This window comes from Martes martes (genome assembly GCF_963455335.1).
Source record: "Martes martes genome assembly, chromosome: 15".
NCBI classification, from domain to species: domain Eukaryota; kingdom Metazoa; phylum Chordata; class Mammalia; order Carnivora; family Mustelidae; genus Martes; species Martes martes.
Genome location: NC_137903.1, coordinates 61,558,990 through 61,576,611, shown reverse-complemented (window position 1 = coordinate 61,576,611; position 17,622 = coordinate 61,558,990). Strand labels below are relative to the sequence as shown.

Sequence of the window (17,622 nt, the reverse complement as noted above, 5' to 3'; positions counted from 1 at the left end):
CAAGGCGAGCTGAGACGTGCTGCGGACGTAAAGTGTCCACTGGTTCCTGAAGACGTGTGACAAAAGAAGGTAAACATATCTCACTATTAAATATTTCATATTAATGACATGCTGAAATCATACTTAGGGCACTTGAGATTCATAAAATATATTAACGTCAATTTGACTTTTTTTTTTTTACTAGAAAATTTTAAATTACACCCACGGCTCTCATTAGTGGCTTACAGGATAGATCTACGGGTCAGCTCTGCTCTTGAGGTCCAAGCTGCCCAGAGGTGGGAGCTGAACACTCTGGAGACGAAGCCTTCCGCCATTGTGACAGACAGCTCCCCTCTTCCTAAAGGGAAAGCTGTGGTCATCCTGAAAGCCCAGGCCACCGGAGCGGGCTGAGAGGCATGCGCGACTGGCTTATAGACTGATTGGTCCATGAGGACTAGGAATTTCGAATCTATGTGTTGCTTTTATTTTTATTTACTTATTTTATTATTATTTTTAAAACATTTCTTTCTTTCTTTATTTGAGAGAGAGAGAGAGAGCATGGAAGTGGGGGGTAGGAGCGGGGGGGAGGGGAGCAGAGAGGGACAAGCAGACTCCGTGCTGAACGTGGAGCCCAACGTGTGGCTTGATCTCACAACCCTGAGATCATGACCTGAGCTGAAACCAAGAGTCCAGTCGGAAGCTTAACTGACTGACAGGCGCCCCTGTGTGTTGCTTTGAATGGTCAGTGTTCACTCCTGCCCCAAGGACAGTTCTCATTTGTCTGAGCCGTTGGTATTCTCAGACTTGTGACTTCTCATTGGCCACAGCTTGGATGTTAATCAGACCCATGGTGAACCTAAGAATGAACAGATCTGTCACAAGGCCAAAGGGGTGTTCTAGGAAGTAAAAGGCCATGCAGGGTCTTAATGTCTGTCCCCTAGGTTTTGGTTGTATTCCAGTTAGAGAAGGCTCTCAGGTATCGAGTTTCTAGGTCTCTGGGATATCTCCATAAATGTGGGATGTTGCTGTATGTTTGGACCAGAGACTCAGACAATTATTAAGTAAGAAAAAGAGCATGCCATGGGAAAAAGAGTGTTCCAGAAACCTGAGGTTTAGGTTACAGGCCTAACTCTGATATTAACAGATAGAAAAATTTCAGGACATTTTTTAACGGGCCTCTCAGAAACAGGTTCCTGGTCTGGAAACGAAGTTTCTAAAACCGTGTAGCTCACAGCACGGCTGTGAGGAATGAAGAAATCAATGGGAAATTTTTAAAAGGCATAAAGGTCTGGGGGCACCTGGGTGGTTTAGTCAGTCAAGTGTTCGACTTTTCATTTCAGCTCAGGTCCTGATCTCGGGGTCCTGGGATCGAGCCCTGTGTCAGGGTCCGCTTGAGACGCTTTCTCTACCTCTGCCCCTCCCCTGTTCTCTCTCTCTTTTTAAAAAAATTAAGAAAAAACCCCAGAAAGCTCTGTTGAAAACTGGAAAGCTATTAACATTTGAATCTATAGGTTTGGTTTATCTTAATTTTGCTTTACTGTGAAGCATGAGTTCTCCCACAGGCCTCTGAGAATGACATTCAGACCCACCATTTCCAGAACAAACGTAACCCATACCATAGGCAATTAATTCAGAAGTGGAGGAGTATTTTGAGGCTGTTCTTAAGGTCCAAATATGGTACATTCAACTCTGGCTATGACAAGAGAGAAGTAGTTTCGCAGTGTGGGGGTGGGGGGTTAAGCAGGCCATCGTATAAGGGCGGCAAGGCAATGGAGCTAATTTTCTACATGCGGTTTCCAGGGGCAATTAAACTTCAGGAAAGCCTTTTAAGAATATGACAGTTATATTTCGGTGAACTCAACAATAAAGGACTGAAGTGACAGCTCATTATAATAAAAGATGCTTGAGCTGTAACAGTTGAAGTACGCAGAATGATTTATGGGTGTGAGGAGTATTCTTGAAAGTCATTGTATCAAGATAATACATTCCAATTTCTTTCAATTAAAATATGAAAGCCATGAAGTAAAAAAAAAAAATGGGACAATAAAATTCACCTAAATGAGTCTTTTTAAATATAGTTGTTAAAATCAATGCATTTCTTAGGTCTGACTAAGCCCTCAAAGAAACCCAGTGAAATATTTTTAATCAAGTTTTGCTAACGGAAACAGAATCTGGAAGTATGTATTCAACAAGCTTTGCCAGTTAGAGTTTTACCTCAATATTAAAAACAGAACAAAACTCCAGGGTTTCAAGTGGTATTTCTCTGCATATAAAGATTGTCGTAACACATAGTGTATTTTTACCCATCCTGAGGGGCAATGTCAGAAATTCGACTGGGTCATTGTGGGCCAGGTTTGGGGGGAGGACACTGTTCTGTCACCAGCGTGACATGCGGAGGGAGGGTGTGGCCAGGCCCCTGGGGGTGCGCACACCTGTGCTGGGGCCCCGAAGTCAAATGGGCAAGCAGAGGCGTCGTGTGTCGTGAGCTGCGTGAGGTAATGATGAGGACGAAGACGACGTTCCCTCACGCTCACCGAGCTCACAACGTGTCAGTCGTGGTGAAGCGACCAGAGACACGTTAACCCTCACCATCTCTTCCTGCCCTTAAACACGTGGTCCGGGGATGGCACACCATTCTCAGCTTCCAGAACATTCCCTGCACTGAATCCCAGGGAGGTTACCATTTAGCCCCTGCCTACGACAGGTTGCTAACAGCCTCACGGGGCTGGCCTGTCTGTCGCTGAAAAACTCCAGCGTGAGACGCTTCTTGCTCACACTGACATAAGCCCTTTCCCAGTCTTGGATCCCGGTTCTCACATGAAGCAGCTTTAAGCCTCATGTGGTTCCTGAACACACTCTCGCTTGTTAGTTCATGCATTTATGGGACAAAACAATTTTCAGCATTGAATATGTGCCGGGCACTGACATCGGTGCTGGGATTTCCTGTACTAACCCATCGTCGGGTGACCCCCATCCTGGTCCTCAGAACTGGCTCCCAGACACCTATCCAGGATTCTAAAAATCTCCTGCAGGGAGGCAGAGGGCAGGAGAGGGCTTTTTCAGAGACTGAACAAACAAATGGTCCCCTGGACAGAGCGTATGTAAAAACAGATCTCTGACACATGACCTGCAGCAGCCAGCCCCGAAGTCAAACCCTAACTCCCGGAGCAGTTGGCTCCAACGTGGCCCGGACTTGGTTAGTCGTGCTCCACTTGTCCTCATTTTGCCCACTGTCAATTCAGGATCAACCGGAGGAAGCCAAAGACACGTCCCTAACGATGGACAGCACAGTCCACCCTAGTCCCGCCACCGCCCCCTGCAGCCAGGCACACCTGCCGCCTTCCCCCTCCCGCCACAAAGCACCCCCCACCCCAGCCACCTGCCTTTAAGTCTCTACCAAATGCCTGCGGTAGTGACGGGCTCCCCCGCCATAGCTCGCTCTGAATAAACAGCTTCTGCTTATTTTCACTGGGTGGCCTGCATTTATTTTCACACCCTTGCTCAATGTCCCCTCATTAGCACCAATCTGATTAACTACCTAAATCTCTTTACGTCTGGTTTCTGAAAACCACGGTTTTAGCTCGGTCTCCCAGACTTGCACTATGTGTAAATCTGGCTGACCGCCCTCTGTGTCTTTTACCACTGATGATAACGTTGAGCAGCACAGGATATAGAACGAAAACCCCTCGCCTCTGCCCCGCGGTACTCACCCCCCCACGTCACTGTACTGTTAATGAGGCTACACGCTTTGGAGATTTATGAAATCTTTGCCGAAGATCATAAATAAACACCAGTGCCTCTGGCTTTCCCTTGACCTTGATCTAGGTGACTTAGGAGGAAAAAGTTAGCTTGTCCTGAGCTCCAAGGCAGAATATCCTATTCCATTCCTAACAATGACATGAGGTTCGTATTATTAGTCTAATTGTAGAGATACAGAAATTAAAACTCAGGGAAACAAACAAACAAACAAACAGGGTCATCTACTGGTAAAAGGTAGAGAGGAAATTCACTGTCAAGTCATTTCTGACTCCAACCACGATGCTGTCTTGTGAGGCAAGGAACTTGAAACCACAAAAATAACAAATCCTACAAACCTGTGAGTCTAGATTTAGCCTGTTTTCAGGGGAAATGCTCATATGACAATAAGCCAAAGTCCACAGGGGGAGGCGACTTTTGAAGTATTGTACTGAATTCTGGCCATCATATTTTAAGAGGAACTTTAACCAAATGGGATTCAATCTAAAAAAATAATAAAGTGGCCAGGATAAAGACCTTGAGACATGTCACGTAAGGGGCCATGATGGAGCTCTCAGATTATCATGCCAGTTAGAACACATTTATTCAGGAGCGCCTGGGGAGGCGGTGCAGTCAGTTCAGTTAAGCGTCTGACTCTTGGTTTCGGCTCAGGTTGTGATCTCGGGTCCTGAGATCGAGCCCCGCATTGGACTCCAAGCTCAGTGTAGAGTCTGCTTGGGATTCTCTCTCTCCCTCTACTTCTACCCCCTCCGGCTCATGCTCTCTCTCTCTCTCTAAACTAAATAAATAATTTTTTAAGACCAAAAATAGAGCATATTTATTCAGGAAGTCGGGCTAGAGGGACATAGGGACATGGTAAGTTTCACTTGGGAAAGACCTACTAAGCCCCAGCTTGGCAAAGGTGAGCAGGAGAGGGCAAAGGATGCTCGTATTTCTTCATGTAACTGCACAAACGGAGACCATTTGCCACAGGCAGTAGACTGGTTTGTAAGAATGTCTCCCAAGGGAGCCTAGAGAAGACATTTCTTGCTTACGCCTCCTTGGAACAATACCACCTGCCAAACCAATACTTGAAAACCTGTAGCAAATAAGCATGACTTTGTCGCTGCAGTCCTGGTCTGCTAATACGGTTCCTTTGTAACAACCTGGGCCTCCCACTGGCTCATTTACTTCAGAACGCATCTGCCCCCAAAACTGACCTTTCCAAGCAGCCCCGTAATCTGAATCAACTCCTGCGGGATTAATCCTTTGTCTGCCTCCATTTCGCGTTGCTGAAGGAATGTTAATTATTCTCTATTGCATTTCCACTTGAGTTGCCTTCCGCTTTGGTTCATTTCTATTTTGCTTCTGACATCTCGTTACCTGTAATACCAGTGCACTACTTCCCTGGGAGCTAAACATGTCCTTAGAAACTCATACATTCTGGGGAAGATGTAGGCGTGGGGCCAGCCCTGAATGGGGATGAGGAGACCTGCTACAGGACAGAGCCCTCCTCCGGCCCACTGGCACGCCCACTGGGTCTTCAAGGTCCGCCTCCGCCCTCTGTCCTTTTAACTGAAAGGAAAGGGGACAGAAGCCAGAACCGAAGACAACTGAAAGTGCTCTTATATTTAATGTCAGGACACAACCTTAACCTTATGGAGACTTGAAAAGAGTGACCCGGCTTGGTGCACAGAGGGAGTGTGACTCCCATCAATATTCCACCCAACGGTCATTGTCAGGAAACTGTAGCTACAGATGAGATCCGCAGGTTTGGGGCAGTAAAGAAACATCACTATTAGATAGAAAGCATCAATATCAGCCAATCTCTTGGCCGTTTTTCCAAATGCCCACTGGACATCAGAACTGCCCCTTTCTCCTGATGTCCCCCATTTCTGTTGACAGGTTGGTCCTTCTCTGATGGGCCCAGCTCAGGGACTGGAAACATGCCCGCTGTGCCTCTGGCTCATTCCTTATGGCCTGTCAGTCACTATGACACAGCTTTGCCAGGTCTCTTTGTTCCATTTCCTTCTAGCTCTCACGGTCACTGTCTGTACTAGTCAGTGCACTCCAGAGAAACAAAACCAATGGGGATATATAAATAAATACACACACACACACACACAGAGATTTATTTTCAGGAATTGGCTTATGATCATAGGGGCTGGTGAGTCCGACATCCACAGGGCAAGCCAGCAGGCTGGGAACTCAGGCAGGCAGTCTATGGTGCTGACTTGGGACCAAACTCCTTTCTTCTAGAAACCTCAAAGATCTGCCCTTCAGGTCTGCTGCTGGTTGAATGAGGCCGACCCTCAGTATGGAGAGCAAGCTGCTTTGCTCAAGACTGCTGATTTAAATGTTAATCAGACCTCAAAAATGCCTTCACAGCAGTATCTAGGCTGTTTGACGAAACAACTGGGCATCAACTTGACACAGTCGACCTTCGTTATCCAATCTTACCCAAGTCTCTCCTGTCTTTGGTCATGGCCACAGGCTCTCTGTCTCCCCGCTCTCCTCTTCCCTCAATGCACGCCCTTTGTGGAGATTTCTTCCGGAGCTGCCAGGTCCTGGCCCCAGTCACGAGCCTCAGTGTCCCCTGTGGCCTGCAGGACTCCATCCGCACATCCCCCCCCGCCACGCCGTGCTGGGCTCACGCGGGCCTCCCCAGGCTTATCCAGGTCTTTCCTAGCCTTGTATCCAAGGGCTCTGCGGCTGGAACACGCTCATCCAGCAAGAAACTGGTCACAGACCTTGGGACACACGACGCTTGCTCCCAGCTCTGGCTCTCGGCCCAGAGCCCATCCCTTTCTCTCCTCGGCTCCTTCACCGCTTGAGGCTCAGATCAGATCCCAGCATCTCACCGTGGTCTCCGCTGTCTACTCAGTGGGGATGTTCTGCTTCCCGAGTCCCCCGAGTACTTGTTGCCAACCCTCCTTCCTCAGCTCCTGGGTTCCTGGCAACTGGCCGTGGAACGCGGAGGACCTGACCTACAGGGACCCCACGCTTGGCGTCCTGGCTCTGCTCTCACCGTCTTGAGGTTCTTCATCGTTCTTTAACACGAGGCCCCCATTTTCATTTGGTACCGGGTCCCGCAAGTTATGCTGTTGGCCTCGCTTGGCAAATATTCTGGGTGGTCATTTTCCCTTGAAGACAGCTGAAATATTTAGGTTTTCAGGCTGGATTATGGACTTTTCGCCAGTTTACGTGTTTAGTGCCGGTCTCTGAACAGACAGGCAACAATTCTGGTCGATCACCTTTCCCAGTAAGCCCTGGTTTGCCGACTGTCCGGTCGTTCTGTTGCTAAGGAGACAGAACCTACAATTACCAGCTCTGGAATCACACACGTTTCTTAAGGCAGCACATGTGCTGAAGGGAGCGTGTGCCCGAGAGTCCTAAAACCTGATGGAAGGGATGTGGGGTCGTGGGCGAGTGACCAGCACCCGCCCTCCCCAGCCCAGCCCTTCACTGCACTGTTCTCACCTGTAGGGGTGGCGCTTTAGAACCGCATTTATGCAAACACAGAGGCTTCAGGAGTATCTGCTCCATAAAATTATGTGGAAAACCGTCCACGGCCAAACGGGTTTGACGACTGTTCATCTTCGCCCGCCCGCTCAGAGACTCCCAGAGACGCTGGCATATTAAGGGCTCTGAGGAGTGCCACGGTAAGGCAACCAATTCATTTATTTTTTATTTTTTTTAAGTCTTTTTTTTTTAAAGATTTTATTTATTTGACAGAGAGAAAGAGAGAGAGAGGGAGAGCACTTAAGCAGGGGGAGGGGCAGACAAAGGGAGAGGTAGGCTCTCCACTGAGCAAGGAGCTTGATGTGGGGCTTGATCCCAGGACCTCGGGAACATGACCTGAGCCGAAGGCAGATGCTTAACCAACTGAGCCACCCAGGCACCTAGGAAACCAATTTAAAAGACCCCATAGGGATGCCTGGGTGGCTCAGTTGGTTTGGTGTCTGCCTTCAGTCTGGGTCATGATCCAGGGGTCCTGGGATCGAGTCCTGCGTCGGGCTCCCTGCTCAGCAGGGAGCCTGCTTCTCCCTTTCCCTCTGCCTGCTGCTCCCCCGCTCGTGCGCTCTCTCTCTCCCTCTTTTTCTGAGAAATAAATAAATAAATAAAAATCTTAAAAACAAACAAACAAACCATAGTTTCTTCCTGTTAGAGTCCACCAGTCAATAGCATTTCCTAAGACACATCCTGGGGAACACGAGACTCATTCTTCTGTGAGCTAACTGCCAGTTGCGAGATTAACAGCCTCAGTGACCCTGGATTCCAGGCAGATCCTGGGCCAGGTCCACTCTCCCACCTGAGCTCCGGGACAGGGACAGGTCTGGGTGCACGGCGCTGCTGAACCACCAACCCCAGGCGGGTCAGCGACAGTCTCATAGCCAGCACGGTCACGGTCATAGGGCTCGTGCCCCCCACGAGAGCCAGCCCGTGTCAACGTACTCCTATTTAGGTCTTCTCAGAACAAAGGTGGACTAAGATTAGAGTACATATTAACAGAATTTAAACAGGCCTATTCCTGTTCGCTCGAATTACATTTGCAAATATATTTTTTAAAGACTTTATTTGTCAGGGAGAGTGAGTACAAGCAGGGGGAGCGGCAGGCAGAGGGAGAGGGAGAAGCAGACTCCCTGCTGAGCAAGGACCCTTACTCGGGACTCGATCCCAGGACCCTGAGATCATGACCTGAGCTGACGGCAGAACCTTCACCTACTGAGCCATCCAGGTGCCCCGTATTTGCGAATATTATTTAAAAATCTGTCTCCCTCCAGAGTTGCTGGATTCTTGGACCAACGAACCTATGGAACCCTGCTTTGAACTCCAGGCTAGTATTCGTTTAAGAGGGTATGTTCGAAAAGTATAAAAGTAACCTTTCTACAAACGTGGTTTTCACATTTTCCTTCCCAGCTTCTCCTCCCTCAGCATCACACCTCCGAGCCCCATGTGGTTTGGAGGCCGCCGTGCCCTTTTCCTTCTACTCCGCACGCTAGTTAGTCTTTTGTTTGCTTCGCGGGCACTGTATTTGGCGTTTCCCCGCCGCCCGCCCATGGTGGTGGTTTTAGGCGTCCCGGAGACTCACGAATCCAGACCCCTGTGTCAGAAAGCCTATGGTGTTGTTCTCTTTACTCCTACAGGATTCCCTGTGGCGGCGGATTCTAGGGGAGCACCCAGAACCTTGGGAGGAGACGAATAGAGCAGCATTCATAGTGACTCCCTAGTCTTTGAATTCCAACCCTGAGCTTAAGAGAGTTTGCAGAACTCGGGTACCAAGGAACATCTGTCCATCTGTGGCCCTTGTGTCATCGTGGGTGTGCGATCAGAAAGACGCGAGTGAGGGAAGGGTTTCCTGATGAACAGTGTTGTTAGCTCTTCCTAAAGAAAAGAGCAAGTGAGATGAACTCTATAGCTTAGCATCCCGGCTAGAACACGGAAGAAAATGATTTTTCATCATGTGACGTTACTGTTGTTTTTTTTCTAAATGATTAGCAGTGACATCAGAGTGAGGGATTGAGAGAAAGATCGCCTGGATATGAATTCTGGCTTTACTACCTCCCGGAAGGAGTAAATCACTTCTTTGTGCCTCAGTTTCTGCCTTTGTAAAACAAAGCAATAACAGTATTATTTGCAAGGAAGGGTTACCGTGAAAATTAAGTACATTCGTATTCTTTAAATGCTCAGAAGAATGCCTAGTCCAGAGAAAACCCTCCATACACTGAAGCTTTTATCAGTACTAGTACTATTTCTCCTACTCAACCACACAGTGAAGGCAACCTGCTTGCTTCAGGAAACTTCACAACACATTATACTGATGAGATGGGTTGAAACTGACACTCGGAAAATGTGTTATAATTCTTCCCGTAATTGTTTGCCTCACACACAACTCTGCTCAAATGAAAATCCGCTCTCATGCACGGGTCCCGCTGAGCAGGGTTTTACGCCACGCTGAGGCAGACCAAGAAAAATCCCACACAGTCGAGCACGGTTGAAAGGCAAACGAATTCCAAGTGGATGTTAAGTGCAGCAGCGTGATGCCAAGTACTGAGCGCTACGGGGAACGGTGGACAAGGTAGGTGACAGCACCTGGGTGTCAGCGTGAACAGGACAGAGAGAGGGGACGGGTGTTGAAGGAGAAGTCTTCAGTTCCAGTCGCAGGGGACACACAGATGCAGGGGACCTGAAAGGACACTAAATGCTCCTCTAGAAGTCTGAAACCCCGTGCCCCCCACCAGCCCTGGCGTCTCTCCGCCCCCATCAAAGAATATCGTCTCTGCCGAGAGGACAATGGGAAAGAGTGTCAAGAGAGAGGAATAGGCTTTAGTTTAATTTTTAAGTGTTTGGTTTGGCAGCAAATGGCAACTTTGTGTCGATGCCCACCTGCGTCCCAAATTGGGAGGAATGGATAAAAGATACAGACTCGACCAACTTGACTGTCCATTTAAAGGGAAACCCATCTCCAACTGCCTAATTCCTACACAGGTTAGAGAGTGTTTTCCTGGGTTATGAGAGAGAAGCAGCAGAACAGGATCTGTTCTGTTTTTCTTCTTCCAATATTATCTTCATTTGGAAGATGGCAGTCATAGGCGCTCTTAATTGCCATGACGACTGATGACAGCCATACGAAGCTATTAGCCCAGTGCCTAGAACATGCACAGGAGCCTTTTGGAAAAAATGACACAAAGAATTCTTCCACTCACCTCCTCCCGGTTCCCTGGTCCCCATGGAGCTTAACCTGTTATTGATTTACAACCAGGAGAAGAATGCAGATTTCCGCAAAAGAAGTCCATGTGCCCTGAAATCACCGTTGGCTTAAACATTTGTCACCAACGTGAACATTTTATTCCAGCCTGCAGCCTTTTCTCCAGCCTGCCCGAGAGTGCTCTCCTCCAAGGCCTGTTTCCACAGACAGCAGGTGGGCATGACCCTTCACCTGCCCTCTCTATATGGGCAAGTTTGGAATTGTTAAAAAGGAGGCAGCAGGCCCCAAATGGAGTCACTTATGTTAAATCCCACGTTAGTGAACCAAGACTTAATATCAAACCTAACTGCAGTTTTACCCACCCTGGAATGTAACATTTAACCAGTTTCCAAGGAATTACCTGTCCGCATTCAGTGAAATACTCCACCGGCTAGATCTCTCCCGTTTCCCTTAGGAAGGGAGCTTGCCTACAACAATTCATTCTTTGCCCATAATTACCCTTTCCGCCCCCTTTCCACCTTTAAAAACCTTTTCTTTTCTACAGCCTGGCAGAGCTCCTTTCTGTTGCTAGGTGGGATGCCGCCCGACTGGCGAACTGCTGAATAAAGCCAATTTGATCTCTGAAACGACTCGGTTGAATTTCTGTTATTTAACAGAGCGCAGAGCATTTTTATCATGGCTTCCTTTCTGAATTGATGACAGATCATAAAATAAGTTTATTTTTTATTCCTGCTTTACACTTACTCCATCCTGAAGAAGCATCATGATATAGGTCTATGGTTTCAAAAGGAAACTCTGCTGCTCTATCTGGGCAGATCCTTTGAAGGAGACAATCTCAGGCGTCCGCTGTTTTTTCTCCCTCATTCCGTGGCTTACGAGCTGAGCGCAAACCAGCCATGGCACGGGGTCGGAGGGACAGATCTGGAGGCCCGGGTCACACATGGCGTAATGGAGAGGTGGTAACTCTCCTTACAGAGAAGGATAGTAAATGAATCACAAGGAGCTGGTTGATCTTTAGCCAAGGAGCCTGGCTGGCTGTTTAACAGAGAGCCGGGCCCTGGCACTTCCGCGCTTGGTCCTCTGACTCGTGGGCAACTCTGGCCTTCTGGGCTGGTGAAGGGACACTAGCTACCCCTGCAGAATGGCTACGCAAGCAGAGATCGGAGACGGTTCCGCGTCTTCTCTGGACTCATGCAGGCCCGCCTTCATCTGCATTTACCATGTTTAAAGCAGGGAAAATGTCACATTTCACGATGGGGATCCATGTCTACATGACGACACGGGTAAAAAGTGAACATTTAAAAGATCGACCTACTTTTCTACGAAACAAACAGCAAAAATCAGAGACAAAAGAGTAAGCCTCAAGCAGGGAAGCCGACACGTGAATATTTTAGGGAAACATCTGCCTGAGGAAATTATAAAGATAATTTGCTCAAAAATTTGGAGAAAAATGTCACTAAACTTCAATTATTCAAACACTATTCAAACGGAATTCACAGAGCTTTAAACCCTATCAGTGATAATATCACTTAATATCAAATGAAATAAAATTTGGTGGTGGGGAAGTGCATTTTTCTGAAGCAAAAAAAAAGCAAATGATTCTCAAGTTAAAAATTGCTTAGCAGCAGAATTTACATGTAATCAATATCGTTACAGAACTAAATTTTATCTATTTATTATAAAAGGCTCAGCTGAAAATTTCTGGGCAAAGGATGATTAGCAAAAGATCAACTCAGATATTTCTATAAATTAGACTGTAATACTATCCTTGCCTTACTTCTTGTTTCTGTACAGCCGAAGTTGCTGTAATCCATATTTTTATTCTAATTAATTAATTAGTTGTTGTTGCTGTTGTTTTTTTTAAGAGACACAGAGAGGGGGTGTGCACACACACATGGGAGGTAGCGGGTAGGGGTGGAGGAAGAGAGAATCCCAAGCAGGCTCTAACCTCAGCATCTAGCCCAACACAGGGCTGGATCTCAGGACCCTGAGCTCATGACCTGAGCCAACATCCAGAGTCGGACCCCTGACCAACGGAGCCACCCAGGTGCCCCTAATCCATATTTTTTCTCTCCATGTTTGAAGGGCCATCAGACATGAGATCTACTAAATCAAAATTTATGTTGCTCATATCAGAATTAATACTCAAAGGAACGGCCTAAAAATTTTAATACTGAAATTCAATTCTGGGCGCAGGTCTACTTATCTTCGAAACAGGAACAGAAATCTCTTCCCATCATAGGACCACCGTGAGACTTAAGTAATCTAGTTAAGGGGCTTAGAAGAGCACCTGGTGTGTAATATTCGGGAGTTATTACTGTCACGATTGTTAACTGATACTATTATTTTGTTCAGAATCATTTTTATATCAGTAGAACGCACCTTCAAATTCCTAAGCAAATATAAAATAAAGGATGTTTTGTCAACCTTGGATGGTGACTTCTCCCAAAACTGATTGGGAAACTTTCTCCCGTGTTCCTTCTTGCTGGGGTGAGGCCGTCTTCCCAGAAACAACAGTCTGAGCTTCGGGACTGGGTGACTCTGACTATCCTTTAAACACAAAACTAGGAAAACCCCCCTTCGTTCAGTTGTACTTGGGCTCTGCACTGTCTGTTTCCTGGCGAGGCAAGTATTAGTACTTTATTTCAGTATTTGGTTTGCCCGTTGGCTATTTCTTTTACAGCTGCCTCCACCGGAAAAATGGAAGAACAGAATTTCCGTGCCCGGAGGGTAGCATTTTAAGAAGAAAAACAGGACAGTGGTGGAAACTGGGAGGCAAATGGTGATCCGCTGGAAGCCGACAGTCCAAACACCCTGTTACCCTCTCTCAGGTTCATCCTATGTGGTGGTGTCTTTCTTTACAAGTTATGGCCCTTGTGTCTGTCTACACAGCCACACTCTCTTTCCCATAAGAAACACAGTATAATTCACTTGGTAATTTCAGGGATCTGAGCATTAAGAGTTCAACCAAAGGTCTGTATGGGCCACGTGGCATGTGTGACTGACCTGCCCGTCCTCCTATGTCCCCCAAGGATCGAGACCTTCCAGCCACCAGCTGACTAGTGGGAAGAAGCTGGTTTGCCATCCTCTAGGGATCACCCCGACAGAAATAAACACATGAAAATTACAGATGGTTCAAGTGTATCTTCAATACATTTGAAATGACTTATTTGCCAAGAGGAGGTAACACCATCATGTGAAGATTTACTGGAGGAATAACACAAATGATCACTGTTCTAAAACATACTGTCTACGCTGAATTGATGTTTTCCGCTGTCTCATAGAGTATGCGATCTCATGCTGAACAGTTCGGTCCGGATAACATAAACCACACACCAACCCGCCTACAGAATCTGGGGGTAGCATCTGAATTATAAGAGCCCTGACACCATGCCGCATTTGGGGGAAGGTGACTCTCTCAAGGAAAGGCTTCTCATTTCATATTAAAAGGAGGGGAGCCTATTAAAACTTTCAGTGAAAAATAATCAGTGCTGTATTTTATTTCCTACACCCTGGCGGAGAGGCCCACGTGCGTTATGGAGCGGGGAGCTTTGATGCCGACGTGGCTCTGAGTTTAGGTAACGTGGAAAGCTTACCTGTCCCAGCGATTGCCAGTCCAAGCCAGCGCTGCCGATGTAGACATGCTGTTTGTCCACGATCCAGAAGGAGGACTGGAGCCGGCCCTTGTTGTAGGCGGTCATGTTCATGTAGGTCACCTCTGCTCCTGGAGGGTTCAAGGAGATCCTGGTCAGCCTCAGGGTCCGGCCTTGAACTTGCAACCAGACATGGCAACAATGGTCATGATTTGCAACGATCACAGCTGGCATTCAGGCCGGCCCAACATTTGCATTAGTTTGGTGCACAGAAGGCCCTGGAGAACTTATTTTGTTCTCAAAGGAAAACAAAAGGAAAATAAGAAGGAGAATTACAGGGACACTTGTGCAGAGGAGGCTGGAGTCAAGAGGCAGGAACACGGCCTCTCCAGTCAGATGGGATTCAAATCCCAGCTCCACCGCTGGCCCCCCAGTTGGTGAGATCCGTGCACCAAACTGTTCTAGTTTTGCAGTCATTTTCATACAAATTTGCAATCAGTCAAAGGATCATCCTGTTTAGTATCACAACTCTCCTCAGCAAAAACCTGGCTATCTTATGCTTTTCTGTGTGCTATTTTCACCCTTGACCCTGCAGTGGCTTTTCCTTCCTCATTTTCCCTTTTCATGACTTTGAACTTGGCCTCCTCCTGCCCTTTATCTGATGGTTCTTAATTTAAGCAACGATTGTTCAAGCCTTACAAAAACCAGATGTCATGCTGTTACCTATTCCCGCCTCAGAACAATGCCCATACCACTTCTCAAAAAGAGCATAGTGTTCACTGAATGCAATTAAATCTATTTACTGGTTGTTTTTCTATTTGAGTGTAGTTGACACAATGTTAGCTTCAGGCTTATAACACAGTGACCCAACAGGTCTACACCTGATGTCCTGCGCCCCACAAGTCGACGTGTCACCACGCAACGCTGTTCCAACACCACTGACTCTTCTCTATGCTGTGCCTTTAAATCCCATGACTTAGTCATACCATAACTGGAAGCCCGAATGCAGTTAAACTTAAAGAAATGCAATTCAGTTTAAATGAATTCTTTTTTTTTTTTTTTTCAAGAGAAGTGGTCAGAAGGGGCAGAGGGAGAGGGAGAGAATCTTAAGCAGGTTCCACACTCAGCACGGAGCCCAATGGGGGACTCGATCTCACGACCCTGAGACCACAACCTGAGCTGAAAGCAAGGGTCAAGACACTTCGTCAACTGAGCCCACCCAGATGCTCCTTAAAGAAATTCTAAATTTCCACATCTTTAAAAGAACAGGACTATATGCATATTTTTAATGACGCAAGCTACTTTGTTTTCAGACGCTGGATATTAATGAAGCGGATGTATTCTGGTGGCCTACTTCATCGTCAGGATCTTCATTAGCAGGGGAAGATGGAACATCGTATGCATAAAGGTATATTCCAGAACACCAGAAAGGAAGAGTGGTGTGTACTCTGCGCTTAATCTGTTCCTCTTGGGAAAAGAAAGGTAAAGCGTGCACCTGGCCCCGTGGCAGGGGGATGGCAACAGAGGCTGCGGGGCGGGAGCAGGATGGAGGGGAAGAGAGCACGCAGGTGGGTTGCCTCGGTCTCCAGCCACGCAGGCATCGTCTCATCCAGGGAGGGTTATGGGGAGGAGGAGCAGTTGGGGAGAGCAGGGTCCGAATGGCCACAGTGGGTGGTTGCCATGGCCATTATGGAGCGATCCACATCTGCACGGACGCTGTGGTATCCCCCGTGTCCCCCAAGCACACAGCCGCCAGCGCCCGTGAATGGACAGAGAAGAGCATGTGTCTTGGGGACGTGTCATTTCCCATGGCCACTCTAACAAAGTATCACAAACGGAATGGCTTGGAACAAAAAAAGGTGATTGTCTCTCAGTCCCGGAGGCTGGTAGTCCACAATCGAGTGTTGGCAAGGGCCATCCTTCCCCTGGAACCTGCAGGGGGGACTCCCTCCCGGGTCTCCCCAGCTTCTGGTGAATCTCTGCTGTCCCCTGGCTGGCAGCTGCTTTCCTGCCTCCTGTACCCATTGTCCCATGGAGGCATGCCCTGTGTCTGTTTTTCCTGGGCTTACAAGGACACTAGTCCTGTTGGACCAGGGCCCACCCCACTACCGTGGACCCTCATCATAACTAATTATATCTCCAAAAACCCGGTTTCCAAATAAGGTCACATTCTGAGGGACTAGGGGTTAGGTTTTTAGCTCGTCTTTTTTGGGGGACATAATTCAATCCACCAACAGAGCTCGAGGCCACATTCGCTGGCTGTGCCCTTCAGCCCACTAGGCTGAGCAGCCCTGAGGGAAGCATCTTCTCATCTCTGGAAGGAAGATACTGCAGGTGACCTCGGTGTGTGCCTCAGACTCTGCCCACGACAGGTGTCTCTGGGCAAGCCTTTGCCTAACTTCACATTCGGACTAGAAACAACTTCATCCCCCTGTGAGGCTGGCGGGCTCGCACCTCCTGGCCTGGGACACTGGGCCTGAAATTTGACCCGCAAAGTTGGGTCAAAACACAAACTTGGCATTGGATTGTGTTTTAGTTCTTAGATCCCTGTGCCCTCATTCGGGTCTGCTGCAGCCCCAGCCTGCTGGTCCCCTGGAGGGAACACCGAGCCATCTGAGGAGCCCACGGGGACTGTCCCTTCTGACCTCTCTGTACCACACTGCCCAGCCACGGCCCTAAGGGTACTGTGCCACTTTACTTGGCAGTTTAGCCTAAACAGTGTGATTTCAGCGACCATGGATGGGGCTTGTGTGATGCTCTAGCCAGAGCCTCTACAGTTACGTAGTGATGCCCACAATTATCCTATAAAGGAACAGCTTCCCTTCAGCAAACCTTTACTATCTAATATATCCCAGCGACTATGATATGTGAAATTAGGAACACAAGACCTCAAGTGGCTGAGTCAAGTTCAGACACACAAATAATGTGCAATTTTTAAAGATTTTATGTATTTATTTGAGAGAGAGAAAGAGAGATAATGAGAGAGAGCAAGCGCACACGAGTGGGGAGGAGAGGGAGAGGCAGGTTCCCCACCGAGCAGGGAGCCTGATGCGGGGCTCAATCACAGGACCCTGGGATCATGACCTGAGCCAAAGCCAGAAGTTCAACTGACTGAGCCACCCAGGGGCCCCTAAAGTGTAATATTTAAAATGACTGGGATTGTTGGGACACCTGGATGCCTCAGTCAGTTAAGCAACCGACTTTTGGTTTTGTCTCTTTTCACGATCCCAGGATCGTGAGACTGAGCCCCGCGTCAGGCTCCACGCTGGGCATGGATCCTGCTCGGGATTCTCTCCCTCTGTCCTTGCCCCACTGTCCCCCTCTTATTAAAAAAAAAAAAAAAAAAGAGAGAAAAGATTGGGATTGTTCAGACAGTGAGAGGGCAGTGAGTATCCGAAAGGTCAGGAGGGAACTCCAAGGGGGGGTCAAGGGCACAAAAGACACAAATGGCTTCACAGTTCTGCCTGGGGCTGGGGCCAGCGGCTGGAAGTCCTGCTGAGTGGGGTGCAGAGATTACTAAGCAACATGCAGTGACGGTAACGACCCTCTGCTCAACACCATGTGTACCTGGCACCAACACAGCTGTGCTAGGGCAATCCCTCAGGC

The 17,622-nt window shown here is 47.9% G+C and overlaps 1 protein-coding gene across 1 annotated transcript in view; it reads right to left on the bottom strand.

Moving 5' to 3' along the window:
- The window catches only part of PLD5 (phospholipase D family member 5), a 393,677-nt gene that overhangs the window by 104,231 nt on the left and 271,824 nt on the right, over nucleotides 1-17,622 (bottom strand). Inside the window, exon 5 of the mRNA XM_080824123.1 lies at nucleotides 14,020-14,147. Coding sequence (XP_080680249.1) covers nucleotides 14,020-14,147 — 128 coding nt within the window. The remainder of the gene's footprint in view (nucleotides 1-14,019; nucleotides 14,148-17,622) is intronic.